At 39.3% G+C, this 25,965-nt stretch overlaps 1 protein-coding gene across 1 annotated transcript; it reads right to left on the minus strand.

Annotated features, from left to right (window-relative positions):
- Nucleotides 1-10,539: 10,539 nt before the first annotated feature.
- On the minus strand, nt 10,540-25,371 carry LOC100916177 (2'-5'-oligoadenylate synthase-like protein 2). Its single transcript, XM_023497072.2, has 6 exons — nt 24,770-25,371; nt 21,538-21,835; nt 19,834-20,009; nt 13,612-13,853; nt 13,073-13,220; nt 10,540-12,163 (listed from the first exon to the last, which is right to left on the minus strand). The coding sequence occupies exons 1-6, from the start codon at nt 24,965-24,967 to the stop codon at nt 11,693-11,695; spliced, it is 1,533 nt and encodes a 510-aa protein (XP_023352840.1). The 5' UTR covers nt 24,968-25,371; the 3' UTR covers nt 10,540-11,692.
- Between the last annotated feature and the right edge of the window lie 594 nt (nt 25,372-25,965).

The following is a 25,965-nucleotide window of genomic DNA, read 5'->3' on the forward strand; positions in this document are numbered from 1 at the left end:
CAGAGGGAAGAGGAGAGAGGTCAGACAACGCAAGGGCCTCTCAGTGAGAGAAGTCAGAGAACAGCAACTGCCTCTCAGTCTCCTTGTATCATCCTCTTACAAGAGGAGATCCATTCTGAATTGGATCTCCAGCAGCTACTGTCAGGTGGCTCCTGTGTATTCCAACAGCTCCCGATAGCACAACACAGACTCATGGGATCCAGACGGTCTGGGCTCAGACAAATGGGGGTGGTAGACATAGAGAAGGAAATCCTCACTCATGCATGTGCTTATGCATTTTTTTTAAAGTTTTTCCATGGTTCTTTGTTTTGTTTTTTTGTTATACATGTATATTAGCCTTTAAAATATACGTTTCTTTATGAATCATGTTGAGAGAGAAAAATCAAAACAAAAGAGAAAAAACTACTGGAGAGAAAAAAAAAAACAAAAGAAGGAAGTGAACATAGCATGTGTTGACTTACATTCAATCTCCATAGTTCTCTTTCTGGATTCAGGTGGCATTTTCTATCTGAAGTTTTTTGGGATTACCTTGGTTCACTGCACCACCAAGAAGAAACAAATCTTTCATAACTGATCATCACACAATCTTGCTGTTACTGTGTACAATGTATTTCTGGTTCTACTTGTTTCACTCAGCATCAGTTCATGTAAATCTGTGCAGGCCTTTCTAAAATCAGCTTATTCATCATTTTTTTATAGAACAATAATATTCCATTGTCTTCATTTACCACAACTTATTCAGTTATTCCACACATGACAGGCATCTACTCATTTTTCAATTCTTTGCTACCACAAAAAGGGCTGCTACAAACATTTTTCTTTGTGGGTCCTTTTCTCTCCTTTATGATTTCCTTGGGATGCAGACCCATTAGTGGCACTGCTGAATCAAAGACTATATGCAGTTTGCTAGCCCTTTGGACATAGTTCTAAATTGATCTCTAGAATGGGTGGATCATTTCATAACTCCACCAACAATGCATTAGTGTCCCAGTTTTCCTACATTCCCTCCAACATTTGTCATTATGTTTTCCTGTCATCTTAGCCAATCTGAAAAGTGTGAGGTGGTATCACAGAATTGTTTTAATTTGTATCTCTCTAATCAACAGTGATTTAGAGCATTTTTTCATATGACTATAAATGAGTTTAATTTCATCGGACAATTGTCTGTTCATATCCTTTGACCATTTACCAATTAGTAAATTGGTAAATGGTCATTCAATCGGGGAATTTATTCTTATAAATTTAACATAGTTCTTTATATATTTTAGAAATGAGACCTTTATCAGAAACACTGGCTATAAAAATATTTCCTCAGCTTTGTACTTCCCTTTTAATCTTGCTTGTGTTGGTTTTGTCTGTGCAAACTCTTTTTATTTTAATGTAACTAAAATTATTCATTTTGCATTTCATAAATTCTCTAATTCTTCTTTGGTCATAAATTCCTCCCTTCTCCAAAGATCTGATAGGTAAATTATTCCTTGCTTTCCTAATTTACTTATGGTATCACCTTTTATTCCCAAACCATGACCTTATTTTTGGTATGGGGTGTGAGATGTAGGTCTAAACTGAGTTTCTGACATATAATTTTCCAGTTTTGTTAACAATTTTTGTGAAATAGTGAGTTCTTATCCCAGAAGCGAGAGTTTGAGGGTTTATCAAATACTAGATTACTATAGTCATTGATTATTATTACAACCAGTCTTTACCAGTACTGATGTGAACTATCTTCCCCTGTCAGGAAGAAGCCCCCTCAATATAACCAATTCCCAGACTATCCTGTTAATATAGAGTGATTGTGAAGATTCTGTCTTTTGTCTATCCCTCAAACTTCTGTGCATCTTGAAACACCCTTTTAGACAGTTGTGGGACTGGAATCTGCCAGGTGCATTCCTTTTGGCTCCTTGATCCTCCCTCTCAGTTTCTGTATTTATTTCTCTGAGAAATACCCCAAGACTGCCTTTCTCCTTTAAAAAATCTGGTTATGATGAAGACCTTTGCTATGTTTTTTTTTCAGGACTAAGCCTGTTAAGTAATTAATAAAGTTACTCTTTCTCTCTATTCATAGTGCCTTCCTTCTAATAGTGTCTTTCTCCTCTAACTCTGGTTAGTCTAACTCTACATTCTCCCAAATCTGTTTGATATTTACCATTTCTGGTGTCTATTTTACCACTTATTTTTGTCTGCAACTCCTTCCTCTAAATAAACCTGCTTTTTGCCAAAGAGAATGGCCATTGTGAATTTGTCACGCTTATTTCAAATTCGGAATTGCTACCCCGATACCATCAGTAGGGTCCTCTTTCCTCCAAACAATTCTTCCCTTTTGGTGAAGGAATTCTCTACATCCTTTACCCTTAGTTGTTAATTTTCTCCCAATGTATAATATAGTACTAGCCAGAACTTTGTGAGTCAGGGTACCTGAGTTGGAATTTTATCTCATCCACTTATTAACTTTATGATTTTGAATGAGTCACTTCTCTCAGGGCTTGAGTAACCTCATCTGTTACATTATATGACCAGGGCTAAAACAATAATACTATGATCCCTAAATGTAATGAGGGTACCTTGGAGTCAGTTCTATTGGAAAAACATATCATAAAAAGGATTAAGCATCCACTGAGTCCAAGGTTTAAGGTACATCATCAGAAACCTATCTGACTTTGGGGCACTCTCAGAACTGAATTCAGTATTTTAGGGAGGATCTGAGAGAGGAAGAGCAGAGTATAAAGGAATAACATTTCTTTTTACTTCTTCATGCTCTTTCTCGCATGTAATTCAGCGTAAAGTCACCTCAACAGCTGTATTTGTTATCAATCTGCTACATCATACTGGTGATTCATATTGATCTTGAGGTTTCCTGAAACCTTCAGATTTTTTTCAGAAAAATTTTAATTTAGCCATGCTCTGCTGATCTTGTGCTTGTGAGGTTGAAGTGTTTTTTTACCCAAATGTTAAGGCTTTGAATTTGTTCCTATTCAATTTCATCTCAGATTCAGATCAATAGCCTAACTTGTCAAGGATTCAAAAAAATATTACTTTTGTTATATGATGGGATAGTTATTTCCTTTAGCTTTGTATTATTCACAAATATGACCTGTATGTCATTTAAACCTTTGTCTGGCATTAAAAACAGAAAAATTAAATTATATGAATCCATTGGAGACTTACTTTCAAGTTGATATTGAATCAATTGACCAATCTACAACATTTTATTATGCACCTTCTGTATGTCAGATACTGCGTGACTGGGGATATAAGTTCAAAGAAAAAAGCAATTTCTACTTTGCAAAGAGTTTACATTTCCATGAACATCTACTGTTTGAGTCACGGAACCACTTCTCCATTTAACAATAATATTTATGAGTTCTAGGGGTACTTATTCTGATTCTTAGAGTAAGGTTATACATGGACCTCAAAAATCTTCTTAAGTCCACTGGGTAGTCACAAGTCATTGCTTCTTTTGTTTCCTCTTTGGCAAAAGGTAGGTTTGCTTAGGAGAAAAGATTACAGACCAAATAAAGAGATATAATACAAAGCAGGAATGGTAAACACGAAATGGAGTTGGGCAATTCATTGTTTCTTAAAAAAAAAAACAAAAAACTATCAGTTCAAAACATATTTCTGGTGTGTCTCCTCCTGTATCAACTGCCATATCTCTACAGTGTTTTCTAATCAGTGTCACTATCATTGACAACACTGATGAGTGTACCAACATCACTTAACCAATTACATCAATTAAATTTTGCAAAAGGTATATTTACTGAGAAGATAGAGTAGAAAGTAGATATATAAAGCATCTTTTCTCTAAAATATCTCAGTGCCCAAAGGCACACTCTTCCCAGAACCACTTCAAACTTTGGTGAGATTGGGCTCAAACTTAGATTTGTTGCTACACAGTATTCCATCAAGTTCACTTAGGAATGGGGTATAAATGGGCAAATTGGACCCCATTCATTGTTTAGACACTTCTGGGGTGGAGGTCATTTATAAGATAGCAAGCCAATTTGGAACTAGGACAAGACAAATTTCCTCAGTCAATACCAATATACTTCCTGTGCCCTTTTATCATAAATGCTGGCCAAGGATTTTAAAAATTGATGAAGTACATTTTGGACATAGTCTAAAGTCCATGATTAATGATCCAATAAGTATATTTAGACTTTATTAACACCTAGTTCAAAACTCTGATTATTTTCATCTGACAAAAGTATTAAGATATAGTTTTTTAAAGTGAGTAGCCACTAGGTGGTTCAGTGGATAGAGTACCTGCCTGACCTGGAATCCAGCCTTAGATTCTTCCTAGCTGTGGATAAGTCATTTAGGCCTGTTGCCTCAGTTTCCTCATCTGTATTTTGCAGAGCTAGAGAAAGAAATGACAAATCACTTCAGTATCTTTTCCAAGAAAACCCTCAGTAAGTCTGTGGGGAGTCAGACATGACTAAAAAAACAATTTAATAACATAGCGTGCTTGCTCAAGTCGAGTTATTCTGTCACCCAACCCTACATATGTACTCAATTATTTCCATGTTATCTCTACATTGGAGGAGGAGACTTTCAACCTTTGTATTCTCAGCATTTGAGACAGTGTCTGGAATATAGAAAACTCCTAATAGATGCTTGTTAGCTGACGTTTGGAAACTGAAATCACATAGATTGCTGTAGTCATAGACTATTTTGTCCCGTGAGCCTAACCTATTCCACTGATCAACTAGTTTATTTCTTACATGCATATGTTTTGAAAATAAAAAGCTTTAATAATAAAAACAATAATAAGATATATGTATAGGGCAGTGAGGTGGCACAGGCAAGAAAATCTGAGTTCAAACTCATACTCCAAGACTCAATATTGAGAAACTCACATATATCTAAGCAACAAAAACAATTTGTTAAATTGAATCTTTATTCAGTCCCTGGGATAACAGCCAGGGACCATGATCCTAAAACCAAAGAAGCAATATTGGGAAAGCAAACTTAGAGTAGCCAAACATTTTTAAAACTAGACGGGATGCCAGAGTCCACTAATCCAACCCTCTCGTTTTATGGATAAGGTAACTATGACCTTAGGAGATGTGGTCATCTGTCTGAGGTAACACAGGCAGTATGTGGCAGAACTGAATTTAAACCCAGGGCTTCTGTGGTCATAAAAAGAAATGAAACCTAAATGAGAAGCAAAACTAATCTGCTAAAGAGTCCAAATGAAGAAATGTCTTCAAAACTTTCATTATCTTTCAAATGCTGCATAACATTGGTTTTGTTCCAGTTTTTACCATTATGACTCAGGTGCCATGACTCATGGGTTAGTGGGTCCAGAGGCCATGGGCCCCAAGCCAGAAAGCTGATAGAATTTACCTCTCATGTGATTTCAGTTTCCAAACGTCAGCTAACAAGCATCTATTAAGAGTTTTCTATATTTCAGACACTGTCTCAATTGCTGAGAACACAAAGGTTGAAAGTCTCCTCCTTGACTTGACTTGAGACAATTTTTAGATGACAAAATTGAAACTATTTCTACCCATATGAAAAAGTATTCCAAATCATTATTGGTCAGAGAAGTGCAAATTAAGACTACTCTGAGATACCACTATAAATCTCTCAGATTAGCTAACATGATAGGAAAAGATAATGATGAATGTTGGAGAGGATATGGGGAAACTGGGATACTGAGGCATTGTTGGTAGAGTTGTGAACAGATCCAACCATTCTGGAGAGCAGTTTGGAACTATACTCAAAAAGTTGTCAAACTGTGCATACCCTTTGATCCAGCAGTGTTACTACTGGGCTTATATTCCAAAGAAATGTTAAAGAAGGGAAAGGGACCTGTATGTGCCTAAATGTTTGTGGCAGCCCTTTTTGTAGTGGCTAGAAATGGGAAATTGAATGGAAGCCCATCAACTGAGGAATGGCTGAGTAAATTGTGGTATATGAATATTATGGAATATTATTGTTCTATAAGCAATGACCAGCAGGATGAATACAGGAAGGCTGAAATGAGCAGAACCAGGAGATCCTTATACATTTCAACGATACTATATGAGGATCAATTCTGATGGAAGTGGCTGTCTTCAATAATGAGAGGATCCAAATCAGTTCCAATTGATCAGTAGTAAACAGAACCAGCTACACCCAGCGAAAGAACACTGGGAAATGAGTGTGAACCACAACATAGCATTCACACTCTTTCTGTTATTGTTTGCTTGCATTTTTGTTTTTCTTCCCAGGTTATTTTTACCTTCTTTCTAAATCTGAGTTTTCTTGTGTAGCAAGACAATTGTATAAATATGTATACACACATTGTATTTAACATATACTTTAACATATTTAACATGTATAGGACTATCTGCCATCTAGGGAAGAGGGTGGAGGGAAGGAAGGGAAAAGTTGGAACAGAAGTTTTAGCAAGGGTCAATGTTGAAAAATTATCCATGCATATGTTTTATCAATAAAAAGCTATAATAAAAACAAATAAGTAAATCTTAACAACAACAACAACAAAACATATGCATGGATAATTTTTCAACATTAAACCTTGCAAAACATTGTGTTCCAAGTTTCCCTCACCTTCCCTCACTCCTTCCCCTAAATGGCAAGTAACCTGATATATATTAAACATGTTAAAATATATTAAAACCAATATATGTATACATATTTATACAATTATCATGATGCACTATAAAAATCAGATCAAAAAGGAAAAAAATGAGAAAGAAAACAAAATGATTTCTTTTAGATCTATTTTTGCCTTTGCTTAATTTGAGATCAGGATGGCTACCCCTGCTTTTTTTTTTTTACTTTAGCTCAAGCATAATAGATTCTGCTCCAGCCTTTTACCTTTACTCTGAATTGTATCACTCTGCTTTACAGCCCCTCTCCCTTTCTTATACCTTTCCCCTTCTACTTCTGTTATCTCTTCTATTAGCTTCCCTTTCCTTTCTCCTTTCCCCTTCTATTTCCCTATAGGGTGAGACAAGCTTCTTTGTGAAGCTAAATGTGTCTGATATTCTCTCTTTGAGCCAACTCTGAATGGGAGTAAGATTCACATAATGCTCATCACCCTCCCTTCTTTTCCTTAATTGTAATAGACCTTGTTTGCCTTTTCATGAGATTCAATTTACCCCATTTTCACTCCATTTTCCTCTTCTTCCAGTAGAATCACATTTCCTCCTCTAGTTTCTTTTTTATATCATCACAATAAAATAAAATTATATCTGCACTCTCTAATTATACCCAGAACAGAGATAAAGATCTCAAGACTTAAACATATCTTCCCATATAAGGATATAAGCTTTTTAACTTTTAAAAGAAAGTTATTTTTTTCTTTCCTTTTTGCCTTTTTATGCTTCTCTTGTGTTCTGCATTTCTACTCAGCTCTGGTCTTTTCGTTAAAAATAAATGAAATTCATCTGTTTCTTTGAATGTCCATCTTTTCCCTTGAACTATAATACTCAATTTTGCTGGATTCTTGGCTGTAATCTAAGTTCCTTTGCCTTTCAGAATACCAGGTTTCATGCCTTCAATCCTTTAAGTAGAAACTACTAGGTCCTGGACAATCCTGGATCCTTGATATTTGAATTGTTTCTTTCTGGCTGCTTGAAATATTTTCTCCTTCATTTGATAATTCTAAAATTTAGCTACTATGTTCCTTGGAGTTTTCATTTTGGGATCTCTTTCAGGAGATGATCAGTAAATTCTTTTAATTGCTATTTTACCCTCTGGTTGAGGACATCAGGGCAGTTTTTCTTAATGATTTCCTGAAAGATGATGTGTAAGGTCTTTTTTTCATCATGGTTTTCAGGCAGTCCAATGATTATTGGATTGTCTCTCCTAGATTTATTTTCCAGATCAGTTGTTTTTCCAATGAGATATTTTACATTTTTTCTATTTTTTTGGTTTTGTTTGACTGATTCTTGATTTCTCATTGTCATTCACTTTCATTTGTTCAATTTGAATTTTTAGTGAATTGTTTACTTTAGTTAGCTTTTTTATTTCCTTTTGCATTTGGCCAATTGAAGTTTTAAATGAGGTGTTTTGTACATTGCATTTTTTTTCCATTTCAGAAATTCTGTTTTTCAATGAGTTGGCCTCTTTTTCATATCTATTTTGTAAGGAGTTATATGCTTTTTCTTCAGATTTTCTTCAGATAATTTCTACTTTTCCTTTTCCAAACTCTCTTCCAAAGTTCTCATTTTCTTTTCCCATTTTTCTAACTTTAAGATTCTTTTTGAATTCTTCCAAGAGAACCTTGTGAAATGGGGACCAACTCAGCTTCATCTGGAGATTATTTTCCTTTAGGATCCTCAGGGTTTGAGTTCTGTGCTTCTCTTTTTCCATAAAAGTTATCTAAAGTTAGAGTTCTTTTTGCTTTTTTGCTCTTTTTTTTCTTTTTAAAGATTCAAGTCTGTTCTTAGGACAAAGGAGAGACAGCCACTTTAGGTTGCCTGGGGCTGGTGATTCTGATTAACTTACAGTGCTGGATAGGCATGGCCAGGTGTATCATTTTTCTGGGGTTCAGAGACTCACTATATGTTTTTTGTATTTGCTTTGGATGTCTCACAGATAATCTGCTGATCCACTGGCTTGGAGGACAGAGTAGCCTAAGAGCCTCCCAGTAGATTCCCCAGTGTACAGATGCTGCAGTGCCATGGCTCCCTACTCTGGGCTCTGTTGCCTTTCCCTCTGCCTTATTGAAACAGACTTTTTTCTGAAGTTCTTCCAAAGTATCTTCTACTGGAAATTTGTTACATTCCAAATACTTGTATGTTCTGTCACTCCAAAACCAGTTCAGAGGCTTGATCTGGTGTTGATCTGAGGGACACTAGGAGGAACTCAGATAAAAACTGAGCTCTACTCTCTGCCATCTTGGTTCCATCCTTCCTTACACATTTATTATTAAGACATCACTATGTAAAATACTGTTTACAGAAATAAAGCTGGTCCTAGATTTTTACTATTACTATTCTAGGGTGGGCATTCTATCCACTCTACCAACTTAGTTGTCCCTGGTCCTAACTTTAAGAAGAACTTATCTGTTAAGCCATTTGGTGCATATAAATCAATTATTGTTATTTTTCACCATCTATTGTTCATATAAGCATAATGTTGTTTATTTCTCTGGACTTCACATATTTTAATTAATTAGTTTATTAGAGAAAATGGTCACAACTCCTACTTTTTTTGAATCACACAAAACATCATAGATTTTGTTTTATCTCTTCATTTTCATTGTGTCTGTAAATTTAAAATCTTTCTTATATGCAGCAAATTGTGTTTTAAAAAATCCATTCTTCATCTTTTTCTTTTTATTGGGGAATTAACACAGTTTCCCAATTGTCAAATATAACTGTCAACAGTGTTCATTCTTTCATTAACTATACTATAGGAGCACACCTACCCACTTACCTGCACATATACATCTCGTAAACTGCATCCATTTAAAAGTCTATACTTAGTCTTTGTTTTGACTACATTAATCTGAAAGTAGTCTTCTCCCTCTAACTTCTTCTTTCTCAGGTGATGTTGTTCAATCCCAGATTTCATGAGGTTATTTTTATTGTTCTTTTTTTCTCTTTTGTTTGTTCAACCCTCCTCATGGTCAGTTCAGCATGTGGCACATAATCCTTTCTCCCTCCCCTTCTCTAGCTCATCTTTTTTTTTCTTCCACTGAAATTAATTTATGATGATTTCCCCCCACGTATTATTTTGTGTCTTGGATAGAGCACTGAAAGGGAATCAAGGGTACACAGGTTCAAAGCTTGCAGCAAACATTAATTACCCACAGGACCCATCAATTACTTGTAATTATTTCTCCTTTTTCTTATTTTCTCAATTTTCTTATCTATAGTAGGCAGCTGGCCTTGATGATCTCAAAGGTTCCTACCATTTTTAAATCTATGATCACTTTTCAGCCTTTTACTCTGGGGTATCCCTCCACCCTGGGGCTCATTTCATTAATTGGTGAACTGCTCTGAGTATCTCCATTTTGAGGAAGTGCCAGGTTAGTCATGCTTAGTCTTTTGCTGATCTGTTGGCTTTGCCTCTTTGTGGGTATCTTTCTTCCTCTACCCTTTCTGCTTTTATGTGTTGTTTTCACACATCTGTCTTTTTTTTTTTTTTTTGGCTTCTATTTATATTCTCAGTGTTTAGAGCAATGCCTGGACTATAATAAAGGTTTAATAAATGCTCTATCTATTTATCTATATATTGATCACCTCTCTATCTATTGATATATCCATTTGTCTGTCTCATCTACCTTAAGTGCCTATATGTTTTTTTTTTATCATCCATCATCTACCTATTCATCTATATCTGCCTATCTCTCTAGCACTGAAATGGAAGTTTCCTCAATAATTGAGGAAACAAAAGTTTAAACTTCCAAGCATGTGGTTTTATTAAGCAATGCTTTCTAATTGCATAACAAATTGGGATCAAGTCTCCTCAGTTTTGGCACTGGACCCCAAATATAGAGGAGACAGATATTTATGCATTAAAAACAATCAAATAATACAAATTGATTAAAAGAAAACAATTAACTGGGATATGAAATTAGTTAATCTGATTTTTAATGGAGGAAAGACTGAGGATTTTCCAAGTTGGAAGGGGAAGCGCAAACAAGTACAATTTCCCGAAATCAGAAAAAGAGATGCCCCACTCCCCCCAAATATATGTATTCAATCAAAGGAACATGGAAACAATAATTGATTAACCAGAGCAGGATCAAATTTCAGATAAGGCACATGGGTTGCTTGAGATGTATAATTATGAAAATCTTCTTCCATCAGTCTTTGGATTTGACCAGGTTTTTGATCAGCATAACCTAAATCCTTATTTAAGGCTCCCTAAGCAATATATAGAAGTGGTCTAACTTCCCAGTCATATAGAATTGGGTTCACACTATACGATAAAAGTTTCTTCATGTTTCCACAAATGAATGAAGTTCTTGCCTGATATTATTAGAATATTATTAACTCTTATTAATAATATGTCATAATATAATAATAGTTATTATTAGAATAATAGTGAGAAGATGACTTGTTTCCTTCTCTATAGCTATCCCTGAGATTCTTTGGGCTTGTCCAGGTCTTCTCCTGAAGTATATCCCACAGAAGTCAATGTTTTGTGATGTATAAAAAGTTTGAGACAGAGTTTCTGGGTAATCAATTACTTTATTAATTATTGTTTGAGGATAATTAATAAAAGAGGTCAGTAGCACTCTTGAATGCCAAAAGACTATTCATGCAGGTCTTTCATTATGTATATACCTTTGGAAGAATGGCTGTTTCCAACTGGAAACAATAAATTTTGATTAGTTAACAATTAATGAGAGATGTACTTATTCCAATGAGGGGCTACAGGACGTGACTTTGATCACTCTTGCTCCCAGATCACTCCCAATTTCAGATAATCTAGACAAAGGATGTACCCCCCACCAGCTCTTTCCTGAGTGGAACAAGACAGGCTAAAATTCACCTTAGAGTAAATGCTTTGTAAGGTTTTCTAATGGGATGAAATCTCCTATCCAAGACCAAAAAACATGTATGATGGGGGTGTGGGCAAGCTCATCCATTAACAATATCCTTCAGCAACTGAAAAACCTACAAGTTTCTAGTTTCTAAATGAGAAGGTAAAAAATCCTGGTCCTGATTTCAACAATGAATTATTAATATGAGAGAAACAATTACTTTTCTCAGCTCTTCAGAGGTCAGCAGTTACTCATGACAATGGTGTCACTGTCCTGGATCCCATAGTTTCTGAGAGTCTTATAATCGCTAAGTCTCTGGCCTTGGAATTCTAGGAGTTGGGACTCTACTGGAAACCCCCCTGCCTCTTCAATCTTCTCCTTCAGATCCTGGATGTAGTCGTCAGGGTCAACAGCATAAATCTTGCTGTGGTTGTTGGGCCCCTTAACAAAGATCTGGATCTCAGGCCAGAAGGTTTCCAGTAGATAGACAACAATTTGATAGAAGATCCCATATTGGGCTAATGTATCTCTCCCTCTGAGGAGTTGCCTTTCACCACTGGGATCTTGGAAGGAGAGACGTAGCTGACCTGTGAGCTTTAGCTCCTGTCTGATTTTTGCTTTCATCCTCCTAATCAGGTCATAGGGATTCATCCAGAGCGTCCAATCTTTCCAACCAGACTGTCTCAGGATCACCTTAACATTTCTGGCTCCCTGGAAAGGAGGGGGATAAAAGAACATCAATCAATGATTCTTTGTGGGGGACACAGACTCAGAAAATGTCACCACCCTCTGATCCTAGGGATGGGAACAAGGGTGGTTGGTGTTTCACCAAACCACACACACTATTCATAGTGACAGCTTTATGGTAACAGCAACTTCTTATAGAACTGACAACAGTTAGCATTTATATAAAGCCTACCATGTGCTAAGTGTACTGCTAAGCCTTTTATAAATATCTCATCTGATCCTCACAATCACCCTGTGAAATAGGTGCTGTTATTAAATCCATTTTACAGTTGAGGAAACTGAGGCAGACATGTTAATTGACTTTGTCTAGGATCACACAACTACCAAGTTTCTGAGATTGGATTTGACTTAGGTTTTCTATTCATTGTGTTACTGAGCTGCCATATTACAATTTCTTGTATTTTTCAGAATGTTTAATGTGTTTCTATCCCTAGCAGTGGGAATAAGAAGATCTCTGGCACTGACTTAGAAGATCTAGAGGAGTGGATTTTGAATCTTGCCTTTGTCATGGTTAAGCACTCAGCTCTGTTTGGGCTTGTTTCTCCATCTTTGAAAGCATGTGCAGCTAAGAGATACAGATGTTTGATTTATATATTATCATTGGAGATCCAGCACAATTCAGTGGAAAGGAACTGGCTCTGAGTTCAGAGGAGCCATGTTCAAATTCTGACCCTGATCTCTCTGCCAGATTCTTTGTTCCACTTAGCCCTCTCCAGGCAGTACATTTGGGGTTATGGAGGTGATAAAATAATGGAACCTGTTCAGATTCTCCTTTGGGAGGGCTCCAGAACACCTGGGGAAATTAGAGGAGATGGGATGTAGACTGGAGGTAGAGAGAATGATGAGGTCCAGATCTGGGGAGTGACTCTGTACCTGGACATCCCAGCTTTGGATTTCTTCATCATTTTCATCATAGCAGCAGTCCTGTTTCAGGCAGTGGGCAGCCTCCTGGGCCAACACATCCCATCTCCTGCCCTCTCCCACATTATTAGTAGGGTCGGCTGGATCCAAAATAATGGGTCTGGAACAGAGAAGTAGGTTCAGAATGGCGCTCTGCCCCCAGTCCTTTTGCTTCTTTTGCATTGAGTTTAAACCTGTCGTTTTGCAAGTTTGCCTCATGGTTGCCAGTTTGCTCCTGTGAGACCAAGAAGGACCAGTAGGGTCTTTGTTCCAAAGACCATGATCTGGTTGGAGAATGGGATTGAGGTAACTTGATAGAGGTAATTCAATCCTATCCATGTCAGCCTCATTTCCCCCTTTCATTTTACAAAAGCCTTCATCTACTCAACTCCTAGGTGGTCCCCCAATCACACTCCTTCCCTATGTGAAAAGAAGCCCCCAAACCCCCACTTCTGACCTTCTCATGTCCCCTCCCCCATAGAGAGTAGAGGCAGGGAGAAGGGCGTTAGCACCTATTTTTCTTCAGTTTGTTTTTCACAAAGTCTCGAACGATGGCATTTCCAAAATTATAATTTGTGGTCCAATAGATGCATATGTTCTCGTAATCCTGGAGCAGCATCATCACAGTTATGAAGCCTTCCTCAGTTCTGAAGTACTCGGCTCTTTGAGTCCCCATCTCCCAAGCATAGATGGTCAGTAGCTCCAGGGCATATTTGGGGGGCAGAAAGACTCCAGGGCACTTAGCTTTCACTTTCTATGAGAAAAAGCAAGACCATCCTTCAAGAGTTATAGTCAATCAATCATTCAGTCAACATACATTTTTTAATGAATGAAAGCTCACCAAGCACTAATGCTTTCTTGATGTCAGACACTGTGGTAGGTACCAGGGACAACAAGGCAAAAGTGAAAGCCATCTCTGACACTAAGGAGATTACATTCTTCTGGAAGGGGACAACATTTACATAGATTTTGGATTCCTAGTAAATACAAGTTAATTTTAGAGAGAGCACCTGGGTAATAGTGTTTGAACTGAGTGGTTTTTTTTCCTGAGGCAATTGGGATTAAGTGACTTGCCCAGGGTCACACAGCTAGGAAGTGTTAAGTATCTGAGAACAGATTTGAACTCAGGTCCTCTTGACTTCAGGGCTGATACTCTATTTAGTTCGACACTTAGCTGCCCCTTGAAATGAGTGGAGTTGTTTCTTTCTTTCTTTGTTTCTTTCTTTTTTTGCTGAAGCAATTGGGGTCAAGTGACTTACCCCTGGTCACACAGCCAGGAAGTATTAAATGTTTGAGGCTAGATCTGAACTCAGGTCCTCCTGACTTCAGGGCTAGTGCTCTATCCACTACACCAAATAGCTGTCCCTGAACTGAGTTTTAAAGGAGATCTCCACAGGCAGAGGTGAACATGGCCAGACATGGGGCACAGTCTATGCAAAAGCATAGAAATTGGAAAAGAAATGTCATATGTAGAAAGGCAAGAAGGCCCATTTGACTGGAGTTTAGAATGTGGAAAATGAATTATGTCCAATATGGTTGGAAAGATAGACTGGAGCTAAATTATGAAAGGCTTGCCACTGAATATCGAGCCCAGGATTGTCATGGTTTTTGTCTGTACTTAGTAATATCACTTTGACAGCTATTTGGAGGATGGACCTGAGAGGGGAAAGCTTAGAGATGAGGGATCAATCGAGTCACTGGAATAGTCCAGGGGAGAGGTGATAAAAATCTGACATGGTGGGGTTTCCATCGATCAGACAGAAGGGAATAATCAGAGAAATTGTAGATTTAGAAGCCACAAGACTAGGCAATTGATATGTGTGGAGTGAGAGAAAATGAATGACTGAAGATGATGCTGGCTAGTGAACTTGGGCCATTAGGAGAAGGGACGTTCTTGACAAAAACCCAGAAAGAACTCCTAGCATCAAGGTTTTAAATTCTTCTCTGTTCCTAGAGTTTACAAGACTACCTTCAATGTTCTTGTTTGTTTTTGGATTTCATTCACTGGCCAGAATGCAAGTACTTTTAAGGTTTACTAGATACTTGATAAATGTTATCTTTTTGGAGACTCTGGTATCCCTGAAAAAATGGTTAACCCTATGAAATAATATTGTTTTTCACTCTCATTTCACCACTGGGAAAACTGAGGCTGATAAGGGTTGAGTTGACTTGGGAGAAGAGAAGAGGCACATATACAAAGCTGTGATCTAGAGAAAGATCTAGCAAAGCAGACAGAAGGAATATCTTTGACAACCTAGAAAGAAGAGAATATCGAGGACGAGAGAATGATCAATATACTGTTAAAGGCCGTGGAGAGATCAAGGAGAGAATAAGGACTGAGAAAAGGCTGTTGGATTTGGCAATTAAGCGATCATTGGTAACTTTGGCTGGTGTGTGTTTGAGGCAGCATTTGAATCAAATCTTCCTGATTCCAGGTCCGGCACTCTAATATCTGCGCTCCATAATGGATAGTACAATGTAAAAATTTCCAATAAAAAAGGAAATCTTGGGTCTAGTTAGTCACTTAGTTGAGATATTCTACTTCTCATGCGGATTGTTTTATAAAGCCACCACCCAAGAACTAAGAGTTAGGAGGAATCTAGGGGCCATCGACTGAATTCTATCTATATCTGGCCAAGATTATCTTCCCTGGTATCCTTGACAAAGGTCACCCAGCCTCTGCTTGAAGATCTCCCTTGAGAGGCTTGCCCCCTGCTCAGGCAGTGTGGTCCATTTTGGGATAACTCTCATTGATAGGAAGCTTCCCCTGATATCAAGATGGCATCTTTATCCCTTCCCCTTGCATTGCTCTTGGTTCTGAAGAAGGCTCTTCTACAGAGTAGTCTTTCAGGTACTTGAGCATAGCTCTGAGAAGTTTCTCGCTGAAACTTCTTCCTTCTTTAGGCTAACCATTCTTCCTTCTTTCAACCAGGGCCCATGTAGCATGGAATCTGGTCTTCTCACAGTCTTGGGAACTCTCTTTTGGGCAAACTACAACTTGACTTTCCAACAATGTCACGTTTGGTACCGTGCTCCAGATGTGACTGGACCAGGGATGCCTGTGGCAGAAGTTGGACCCTTCCTCCATTCTAATCAGTATTAATCAGTTTGATTTCATTCCAAGTTCTGTATATTAAATCTCAGATCTGAGATTGTAAATTCACTGTGACCCAATTACACGGAAACTCCTCCAACTTCTTTTTGTAGCTCTGTACCTAGATCTCTTGTCCAACACAAGCATGGGACCATCTTATGACCACTTAGTCAGTGGAGCCTCATGTTTCAGCCAATCTGTGATCCCCTCCACTTCCCCTCTCCCCAATATGTCATTTTTGACTTTCAAGAGCAAAGTCTATCAAACAATTAGATTCTGTATTCTGCCATGTTTCTTCTGCAAAATTGGGTATTAAACCCAATAAAAACAAGGTTCTGTGGGTCAGGGGCATCTTGGAAGATCTGAGCAGAAGAGGAAGAAGAAAATCCCATGCATCCTTTGATAAAGGGCCATTGGCTCAGAGTTATTGTAGGTTGAGAATTTTAATCCCCAACCAGGACCTGTAGGAACAAATATAAAGTCCTTTACTTGTCATTCAAAGCCCTTCTTAATCTTAATTTTTGCTTCTCTTTTCACTTTATTTGTCTTCCCTTTTTCAATTTCTTTCCTCCTCTGCCCCCCTACTCCTATCTATTACCAAGATCCTCTAAGATTCCGTGACACTAACCTTCCAGCTGTTCCTCAAACAGGACCCTTCATCTCCAGACTTTGGTCATTTTCTCTGGCTGTCCCCCATGTTTAGAATGCTCTTCTTCCTCATCTCTGCCTCCTGGCTTCCTTTGAATCCCAGCTAAAATTCCACTTCTTCAGGAAGGCTTTCCCTGTTCTCTTTAATTTACTGCAGTCTCTCTGTTGATTATTTTTAATTTATCCTATCCATAGCTTCTTTGTACATAATTGCTTATATAGTGCATTCTCCACTAGATTGAGCTCCTTAAAAACATGGACTGTCTAACCTTTCTTTATAGCTATCTTTATGTCTACAGAGCTTAGTATATAGTGCCTGGCACATAGAAGGTGCTTAATAAAGTTTTATTGACTGTCTGACTAAGTTTTAACATCTTCAGTTTAAGGGTTAAGATACTTAGCATCTTTTCACAACTGTAAAGTGGGAATAATTATAATATCTACAACCCAGACTTGTGGTCATAATATTTGTAAAGTACTAGCTAGCTATTATTATTCCTTTGATTTTTCAGTACAATAACTGTCCAAAAAATAAGTGTGATGAGTCTAGAATGATCTGGTCCTGATTAAATCTGATTTGTTCTTTTGTGATCCCCATTAACCTTTCTAAGGGTCTAGATCGCACTCTTAAATGTAGGAGTTAGAGGTTCTTCTTGTAGATTCCTATGTCAAGAAAGAATCTCAAGACCTTAGTGTGTCAAATCCATGGGTCATCCTGTTGGCTCTGGGAGCCAAATCCAGGGAGAAGTCAGAGACGAAGACTTATTGGGAATTAGCCCATCATCACCCCCCGTTCTTCTTAGCATAGTATCCAGCACATTTTAGGCATTTAACAAATATTTTTATCTGTCTCTTTTTTAATATATAAATAGAGGGAAGGGAACAGATATTAATTAAACACCTAGTATGTGCTAGACACATTGCTACTATCATCTCTGATCCTTATATAACAACTCTGAGAGGTAGGTACTATTATTGCTCCTTTTTTGCCAATGAGGAAATGGAGGCTGAGAGAGGTAAAGCAGTTTGCCTAAGAACATATAGCTGGAAAGTGTCTGAGGCTGGATTTGAATTCAGGTCTTCCTGACTCCAGGCCCTGTCCTCTATCCTATGTACCACACACCTACTAAAAAGTGGAGATATGTATAATACATACATACATATACAGATAATTATATTTGTTTATCATCTATTTGTCTGTTTGCCTATCTGTCTATGTATCTATAGTATCTATCTATCATCTATTTATGTATCTATAGTATCTATCTATCTATCTATCATCTGTCTATCTAGCTATCTATCCATCCATCCATCCATCTGTCCATTTATCCATCTACATATCATGTCTATCTTTCTGTCTATTCATCCATCTATTCTGTCTGTCTCCTATTTATACAATCTATCTGTTTATACATCTTTCCATCCATCTATACTAATTACATATCCTGTCTGCCTGCTTATATATTTATAGTATCTATCCATCCATCATCCTTTTATATCTATCTATCCATCTATATATCCTGCCTATCTATCTATCTATTGATCTATCCATACATCTATTCTGTCTACCTATCTAGTCTGTCTATCTACCTAATCTGTTTTCCATCCTTCCTTCCATCCATCCATTCATCCATCCATCCTATCTATCTAAACTCTATGTATCCTGTTTGTCTATATATCTATCTACAGTGTCTATCCATCATCTATCTATCAATCCATTCATCCATCCATCTATTTATCATCTATCCATCTATTATCTATCTATCTATTCATTCATCCATCCATCTATCCATCTAAATATTTATTCTGTCTGTCTGTTTCTGTCAATCTGTCCACCTGCCTGTCATCATCTCTCTCTTTAGGACATTTTGCTCTCTTGGTCCTTATTTAATGGGGATCCCTCTGGGTCAATCCCTTTTCCTCTGTAGATATTTCCCTCGTCTCTAAAAGGAGGGAGGTGCTGGTGCTGGACTAGATGATCTCTAAGGTCCCTTCTCTCTCCAACAAAACAAACAACTGATATTATGAAGCATTAACAAAAACTCTATTTTTGTCACTCTTATGAGGATTTCTCCAGGGTCACACAACTCATAAGGTGCAGCTCATGAGGATTAGAACTAAATGTGAATCTTTCTCAAGCCAAGAAAAGCAGGCGCTAAAGTTTCTCTTGTTGATTTTCCAAAAATATGGCTGAGAAATGGTGACTTATCACATATTTACATTGCATTTTTCTTAGGCATATGGATTTGAATCCCAAAGTCAGCATGGCCTGGTGGGTGGAGCCCGGGCCTCTGAACCAAGAAGACCAGTTAAGATTCATTTTTGTCACTTAGTCTCTGGGAGTTCCAGGTTACTAATCTAGTAACTACTAACTCTTGTTACTAACTGGAGTTTAGTAGTTACTCTACAAACTAGAGTAAGTAGCCCTAGTGACGGTATCTATTCTGCTCTTCCTGGATGCCCTCCTATTGGAGCCCCTGCCTTATCATGGATTGTGCTCTAAGAGCGTAGAATTATCTCTTAGGTCATCAGACAGTCTAGCAGGGGTCAAGCAGGGGACCCTGTTGAGACCAAAAAGGGTCCTGACATACAGGTCAAGAAGAGCTATCCATGCCTCTTCTGGGAGATAGGGGTTGCACTCCCAGAAATTTCTTGCAAGCAGTGGTGATGTAACAGCCCCATGCAGAATTCTGCTTAACTGCATGTACACTTCATAGAAGCTGACATTTAGATCTGGAAGGGATCTTAGAGATGATCTCGTCTTCCTTCCATATTTTGCAGAGAAGGAAACTGAAGTCCAAAAAAGTGCTTGTCCAAGATCACACAGGCAATTAGTAGCAGGGACAAGATTAGGTCCTCTGACTCCAGTGTTTCCAAAGGAATACTATAGAAGTGTCCCTTGCTCTTTTTAGACTGTCTCTTACTCATCTGACCTTCCTGACTCTACCAGTGATGGCCCCTTTGCCCACCATCCTTCCAACATGGCGCTCACCTTAATGTACCAGTGTTTCACCAGCCGAAGTAGGTTCTTCACCTTGACTGGTAAGTGCTTAAAAAATTTCCTCTGTAACTCAGAGAGGGACGAAGAGAACTCGCCAGGCTTGCTTCGGCTCTTAATGAGATTTTCATAGACCTCTGGAGATGGCTTCTCATTGCGGGCAAGATTTCCTGTAGGGAGAGGAAATTTGGGGATATGAAGCTCTCTCAGAACAAAGATTGGAGGATTCCTTCTCTTGGGATGTAGGGCTGACATTATCTGAGGGGTTTGCACTCATTGATACCCATCCCCCAGAATCACAATCTTAGAGGTGGAAGTGACCCCAAAAGTTGCCTCACTCTGCTGGGAGTGAGCTGTTAAATGTTTAACAACTGGTTCTCTGAAAAAAAAAAACATTCTTGGCTGGCTTTCAACATTTTCCCTATAATGTATTGTGATTATGTTATTATCATGCTGATCCATGTAAATAATTTCATTTTAATAACATAAAAATCTTACCAATCTTACCATCATATTCTTAACCCTCAAACAAGACACAAAACAACAAATCAAACTTTGATTTGTAGCTAGTGATTTCCAAGGCATAAGCCCTCCTCCTGAAAATTTAACAATTGACTCTCCAGAGAGGATTCTAGCTGGCTCTAGTTTACCCTTGAGTTCCACCCATACCTGAACAAGCTGTCCCCCTACAAGATGTCTGCTGGTCATTCACCTTTTGTAAAACAGAACTCATCATCTACTCTTCTGTTCTCCAAACTCATCTGGCTCCCTAATTTCCTCATATGTGTCCAAATGAAATAACATATGTAAATTTGAAGTGATATGTAAGGATTATGTATTGTTGTTGTTATTATTATTCCATCCAGTACAGTACCATTTTCCCTATCATTTTTTTCAGTTGTTCAGTTGGGTCCAGTTTTTTGTGATCCTATTTTGGGGTTTTCTTGGCAGACCTGCTGGAGTGGCTCACCATTTCCTTCTCCAGATAATTTTACAGATGAGGAAACTGAGATAGACAGGGTGAAGTTGTTATGCTAAAGTTCCCTTTTAATGGGGTGAACAGTTCCTCCAATTGTCCTATTTCGTTATTCTGCCTTAGATTATAACCGTTCCCTTTTAATGTTTGAGATAAAGGTTTTATAGACGTTCCTTAATGTTTGACAAGATAAAGGTTTATCCATTTAAATGTCATTAGAATATCAGTAACCTTCCTCCATTAGGTTATCCCCACCTAGTACCTCCATTATGTCATTGTTCTTGTTATTCCATAAAAAGCTCGCTGCCCGGATACTTGAGGCTAGACTGAGATGATAGTTTCGTTTAGCCCTGGGATCAACATGGATCCATTGGTCCCAGTATTTCTCTCCATTTAATAAATTATTGAATTGGTCTCTAATCTCTGTCTTGCTCAGTTTCTTCGGCATTACAAAGTGACTTGCACAGAGTCACACAGTTCATGTCTGAGGCTGAATTTGAGCTTTTCCCTATCTATGATGACTTTATATGTTGACTCCTTCATTAGACTATGAGTTTCTTGAGGGCAGGAACTTCCTTTGTGCCTCCAGTACTTACCCACTGCCTGGCTGATAAAGGGCTTATTTTTTGACTTTGCATAAGAGGCTTTAGGACACTACCCTCTAGACCTCTTCTTGCTAGCCTGGCACTTGTGCCCAGGGGGAGACCCTCCTCTTCTCTTACCCATGGCATCAAAGGCTGGAAGCACATTCACTTTAATACGCTTACTACTCCTCCTCGCCTGAATGTAGAAGGACAGAGATCGAGGACCCGCCCCGCGACGCCATGTCCGTGCTGTAGTGATGCTCTGAACGTCAAAGGCCAGACTCTTCTGACACCTGGTGAGCCTCTCCTCCATATGGGTGATGATGTCACCTCGGAGCTTCATCTGCTCTTGGAAACTGGAGAAGCAGCTCAGGAAAATGACCAGGTCCACATCAGAGCCATGGTTTAGGGCTGTCCCCTTCCCAAAGGAGCCTCCCTGCCAAGGACAGACCAGCTTTATTATCCACCCAAGCAGCATTGATCTTGAGCTACGTTTGACCCATGAGTAAAATCCCTGAGGGGTCAGAGGTGGAGCATTTGTGGGCACACTCCTTGGGACTCTACCATCTAGTTTATTCATACGTGCAGTTAGTTTTTGGTTTACTTATGTTTAAAATTTTGGTTTCCCTTCAATAGAATTAAAACTTGAGGGCGGAGATTGCTTCATTTTTCTTTGTATCCTTAATACCTAGCACAATGCCTGATATAGAGCTGATGTAAATTGTGTCCCTTTAACCTTTGAGGGGGCCCTGATGTAAACTATGTTCCCTTTGGGGGGAAGGATGCTTCTGACTCTCAAACCCTGGGAGGGGCATACCTTTCCCAGACAGCTCCCAGATAAGTAATCTCATTCAATTGGAAATCTTGGACTGGGTCATGTCCTCTATGGATTGACTCAAATTGCTCCCCAGCCCCAGGTCAAGACTAAACCGGATGTAATCAAGGGTTTGTTAACCCATTTTTGCTAATTCCTAGTCAGGAAGACCTGCCCTTCTGGACTTAGCCCACTGATGAAGAGATTTTCTTCTCAGTGTCAAACCTTCTTTGCAATAGTCCTAACAGGACCTTGCCCACCAAGAAAGCTGTCTTCTTAGCATACTGCTTTCTTAGCATAAATAAACCCTGTATTTGCCACAAACCTGGGCCCGTATTTATGGGGGTTTGTGAATTCTTTCACAAAACCTGCACAACCGGCCAAGGGGATCCCATTGCTGTTAGGGCATCTCTTGCCATCAATTTTCGCACCTCATGGCAGTTGCTGCTTAATAAGTGTTTGTTGAATGAATTAACTATGCAAGATGCTTTTTGAATACCTTGGTCTTACTAATCCTCATGCTGAGCAAGTGCCCCCAATTAAGAGAAATCCAAAGCTCCTACCCCCAATTTGGGAGCTTTTGACTTCAAATCACTCCTAAACTTCTTAATCTTTAAAACTTTCAAGCTGTATGGCTTTCTGAACCCCAATTTATTAGCTATAGAATCAGAGGTCCTTTCTAACTCTGCCCGTAGGTCCCGTGATTCCAAAGTGGAATGAGCTGTCTCTGAGTGGGAGGAAATTCTCCCTCATTGGAGTTCTTCAAATTACTTCCTGATTTCAGGCTACCCTAGCACTAAGCCCTACTTTCACTTCTAGAGTGAGCCTGGGAATTGCCCTGGCCCAATTCTAGAGAGCTCTCCTCAAAGTGCCATCTCCTAACTCTGACCACAATACTTGAGGGTGTCCTCACATTGCCGACCCCAGTTTTGGCCAGGGCAGCCTGGGGCTCTCCTTACACTGTCCTATAGCCAGCCCTCCCAGCTGCATCTTTTCTTGCTTCTACATATCAGGTAAATTGAGGACAAATTTGGCCATTTTGGGTCTTCATTTTTATCTAGCCCTGAGATAAACTGAGGGCCTGAGGAAGACCTTAATTTAGAAAGGCCATGGTCACTCACTGCATCAGGGCCACCACAGGTCATCTTGATATGTCTTGCTATTGAACTTCGATGGCTCTATTGGAGAGGGAGGCTGAGGACTTTGCACAGTCCTCCCTCACTTCAATCCAGCTCACTCCCAAGTCAAGACTCCACCCTTGAGCACAAACTACACCACTGTGCTAAGCACCTGATAAATCTGATCTCCTGTCATCCTTACAGAAACTTTGGGGAGTAAATGCTGTGGTTATCCCCATTTTGGGAAACAGACAGGTAGATTTGCCCAGCATCACACAGGTGGTAACATTGTCTAAGGTTGGATTTGAACTCGGGTTTTTCTGTTGCCAGGCTCAGTACTTTATCCACTGGGCTACCTGGCTTCTTTTTAGCTTTCTGTATTTTGCCTATAACTGCTTCCGGAGGAAACTTGTATCAACTCCTCCCCTCTATTGTCCCCCCAGGAATGAAAGACTCCATCATATGGCTGAAAAGTCAGGGAGGGGCTCAGGATAGTCATAGGGACATCAGTGAAAACTAGTGACTTAGATATATCCCATTAGAGAAAATGGAAGAAGGGAGAGAACTAGCATTTATTAAGTGCCCACTATGTGCCAGGCAGTTTACAGATATTTCATTTGGAGATTTGGGAACCCTAGATCATTTTCTCTTTTTATGATATGATATTAGATTTTGAGCTGCAAAGGACCTCATCCCCAAACAGTCCAGTCTTCTCATCTTACAATGGGAGAAAGTGAGATCAGAGAAGTGAGATTTCTTACAATGGGAGAAAGTGAGATCAGAGAAGTGAGATCTGTTACATTGGGAGAAGAAGACAGGGAAGTGAGATCTTTTACAATGGGGGAAGTGAGAATGGGGGGGATGAGATCTGTTACAATGGGAGAGGTGAGGACAGGGAGGTGAGATCTCTTACAATGGGAGAAAGTGAGGTCAGGAAAGTGAGATCTGTTACAGTGGGAGAAGAAGACAGGGAAGTGAGATCTTTTACAATGGGAGAAAGTGAGAATGGGGGGGGGGATGAGATCTGTTACAAGGGGAGAGGTGAGGACAGGGAGGTGAGATCTTTTACAATGGGGGAGGTGAGAACAGGAAGGTGAGATTTCTTACAAAGGGAGAAGGTGAGAACAGGAAGGTGAGATCTCTTACAAAGGGAGAAGGTGAGAACAGGGAGGTGAGATCTCTTGCCCAGAGTCACCCCGGGAGAGACACAGTATTGGAATCTTTATCCCTTGACTTAGAATAACTTCTGCTCCAGGGTGCCCTCCCCTCCTCCCTTCCCTCTCACCAAGGGCAGCCTCTGAGCTGTCCATATCTCCCAGGCATTACTGCTGCCCACGGTCCTCAGGCAGTCCAGCTGGCTATCCATTCCCTGACTTCCCTCACCCGGGGTGGAGACCAGGTGCATGGCCACTCCCCAGAACTTCTCTGTTCTTCTCACCTTGACCACCCTCTTCACCTTGACCTCCCGATCCAGGAAAATCGGTGTGTGGAAGCACCGTTCCCTCAGGAACTCCTCCACCCTCTTAACGACATCCTTGATCTCCTTCTTCCACTCCACATCTGGCTGGAGCTTCTGAGCCACAAAAGCATCCAGTCTTTGGGCAGGGGTCTGGTACAAATCAGAATAGGTCGCCATCTGGACCAGTGGCTACACTGTTGTTGTTGGTGGTGATCTTTCCTTCTCGAAGAGGATCAGCGACATTAAAGTTTCGTCAAGACTCCGTTTGTTTGTGGCAACACCCATTCAGTGGCTCAGGGCTAGGGAAGAACTGAGAAAATAACCATCACTAAAATATTGATTTGGGGAGAAGTTTTAGAGCTATTCCAGGAATGGGGCGGGATCCTGCCCAGTGGCCAGCCCGCATCCTTAAGGGAGCCCAACTTCATGCAGTGAGGGCGACACTGTCAGGACACCCTGGGCAGGATATTGGGGAAGTTCAGCTAGCTTTACTTAGCTGTCAGTTTCCTGTTCCTAGTCAAGGGGAGCCCGAGGGATTCCAGGGGACCACAGAGGACCTTTCTATTTCTGAGCCACCTTAACAATCTGGTTAGAAAAAAGAAATGAAACTAATGCTAAGCTCTTTTTGTATTCCCATCCCAGTAAGTTTCATTTCTCTCCCTTTTGAATAAACAGAAACTTTCCTGATTCTTCCTATTGTGGAACACTAGGGGTCACTGTTTGACCAGTCATTATCCCCATGGGGACTCCAGAGGGAACAGTCGTGAACTTTCTCTTTGAAATTCATGGAAAGTGGTGTTTTACTTTGTTTTGTTTTTTGCTTCCCTTCCCCCCCCCCCAAAATATATATGGTCCCAAGTGGAGGTGTAGAGGGTGAAGGGAAGGAAAAAAGGAAGGGATTTTTCCCCCTTTTGTTCTGATTTTTCTCTCTCGACATGACTCATAGGGAAATATGTAAAAAAAATGAAAAATGAAAATTTTAAAATTAAAATAAAAAAAATAAGAAAAAGATCTGGGGAGTTTAGTGGATCACAAGCTTAATGTGAGTCAATGGATGACGTGACAGCCCAGCCTTCCCCCCACTCCACCCCCCAAAGAGGTTAATCTTTGGTTTCATTGAGTGGCATAAATTTCAGAAATGAGAAGGTGAGACTCTTAACGGTGTTCTGTTCTAG

The sequence above is a fragment of the Sarcophilus harrisii genome, chromosome 1 (genome assembly GCF_902635505.1).
Source record: "Sarcophilus harrisii chromosome 1, mSarHar1.11, whole genome shotgun sequence".
NCBI classification, from domain to species: domain Eukaryota; kingdom Metazoa; phylum Chordata; class Mammalia; order Dasyuromorphia; family Dasyuridae; genus Sarcophilus; species Sarcophilus harrisii.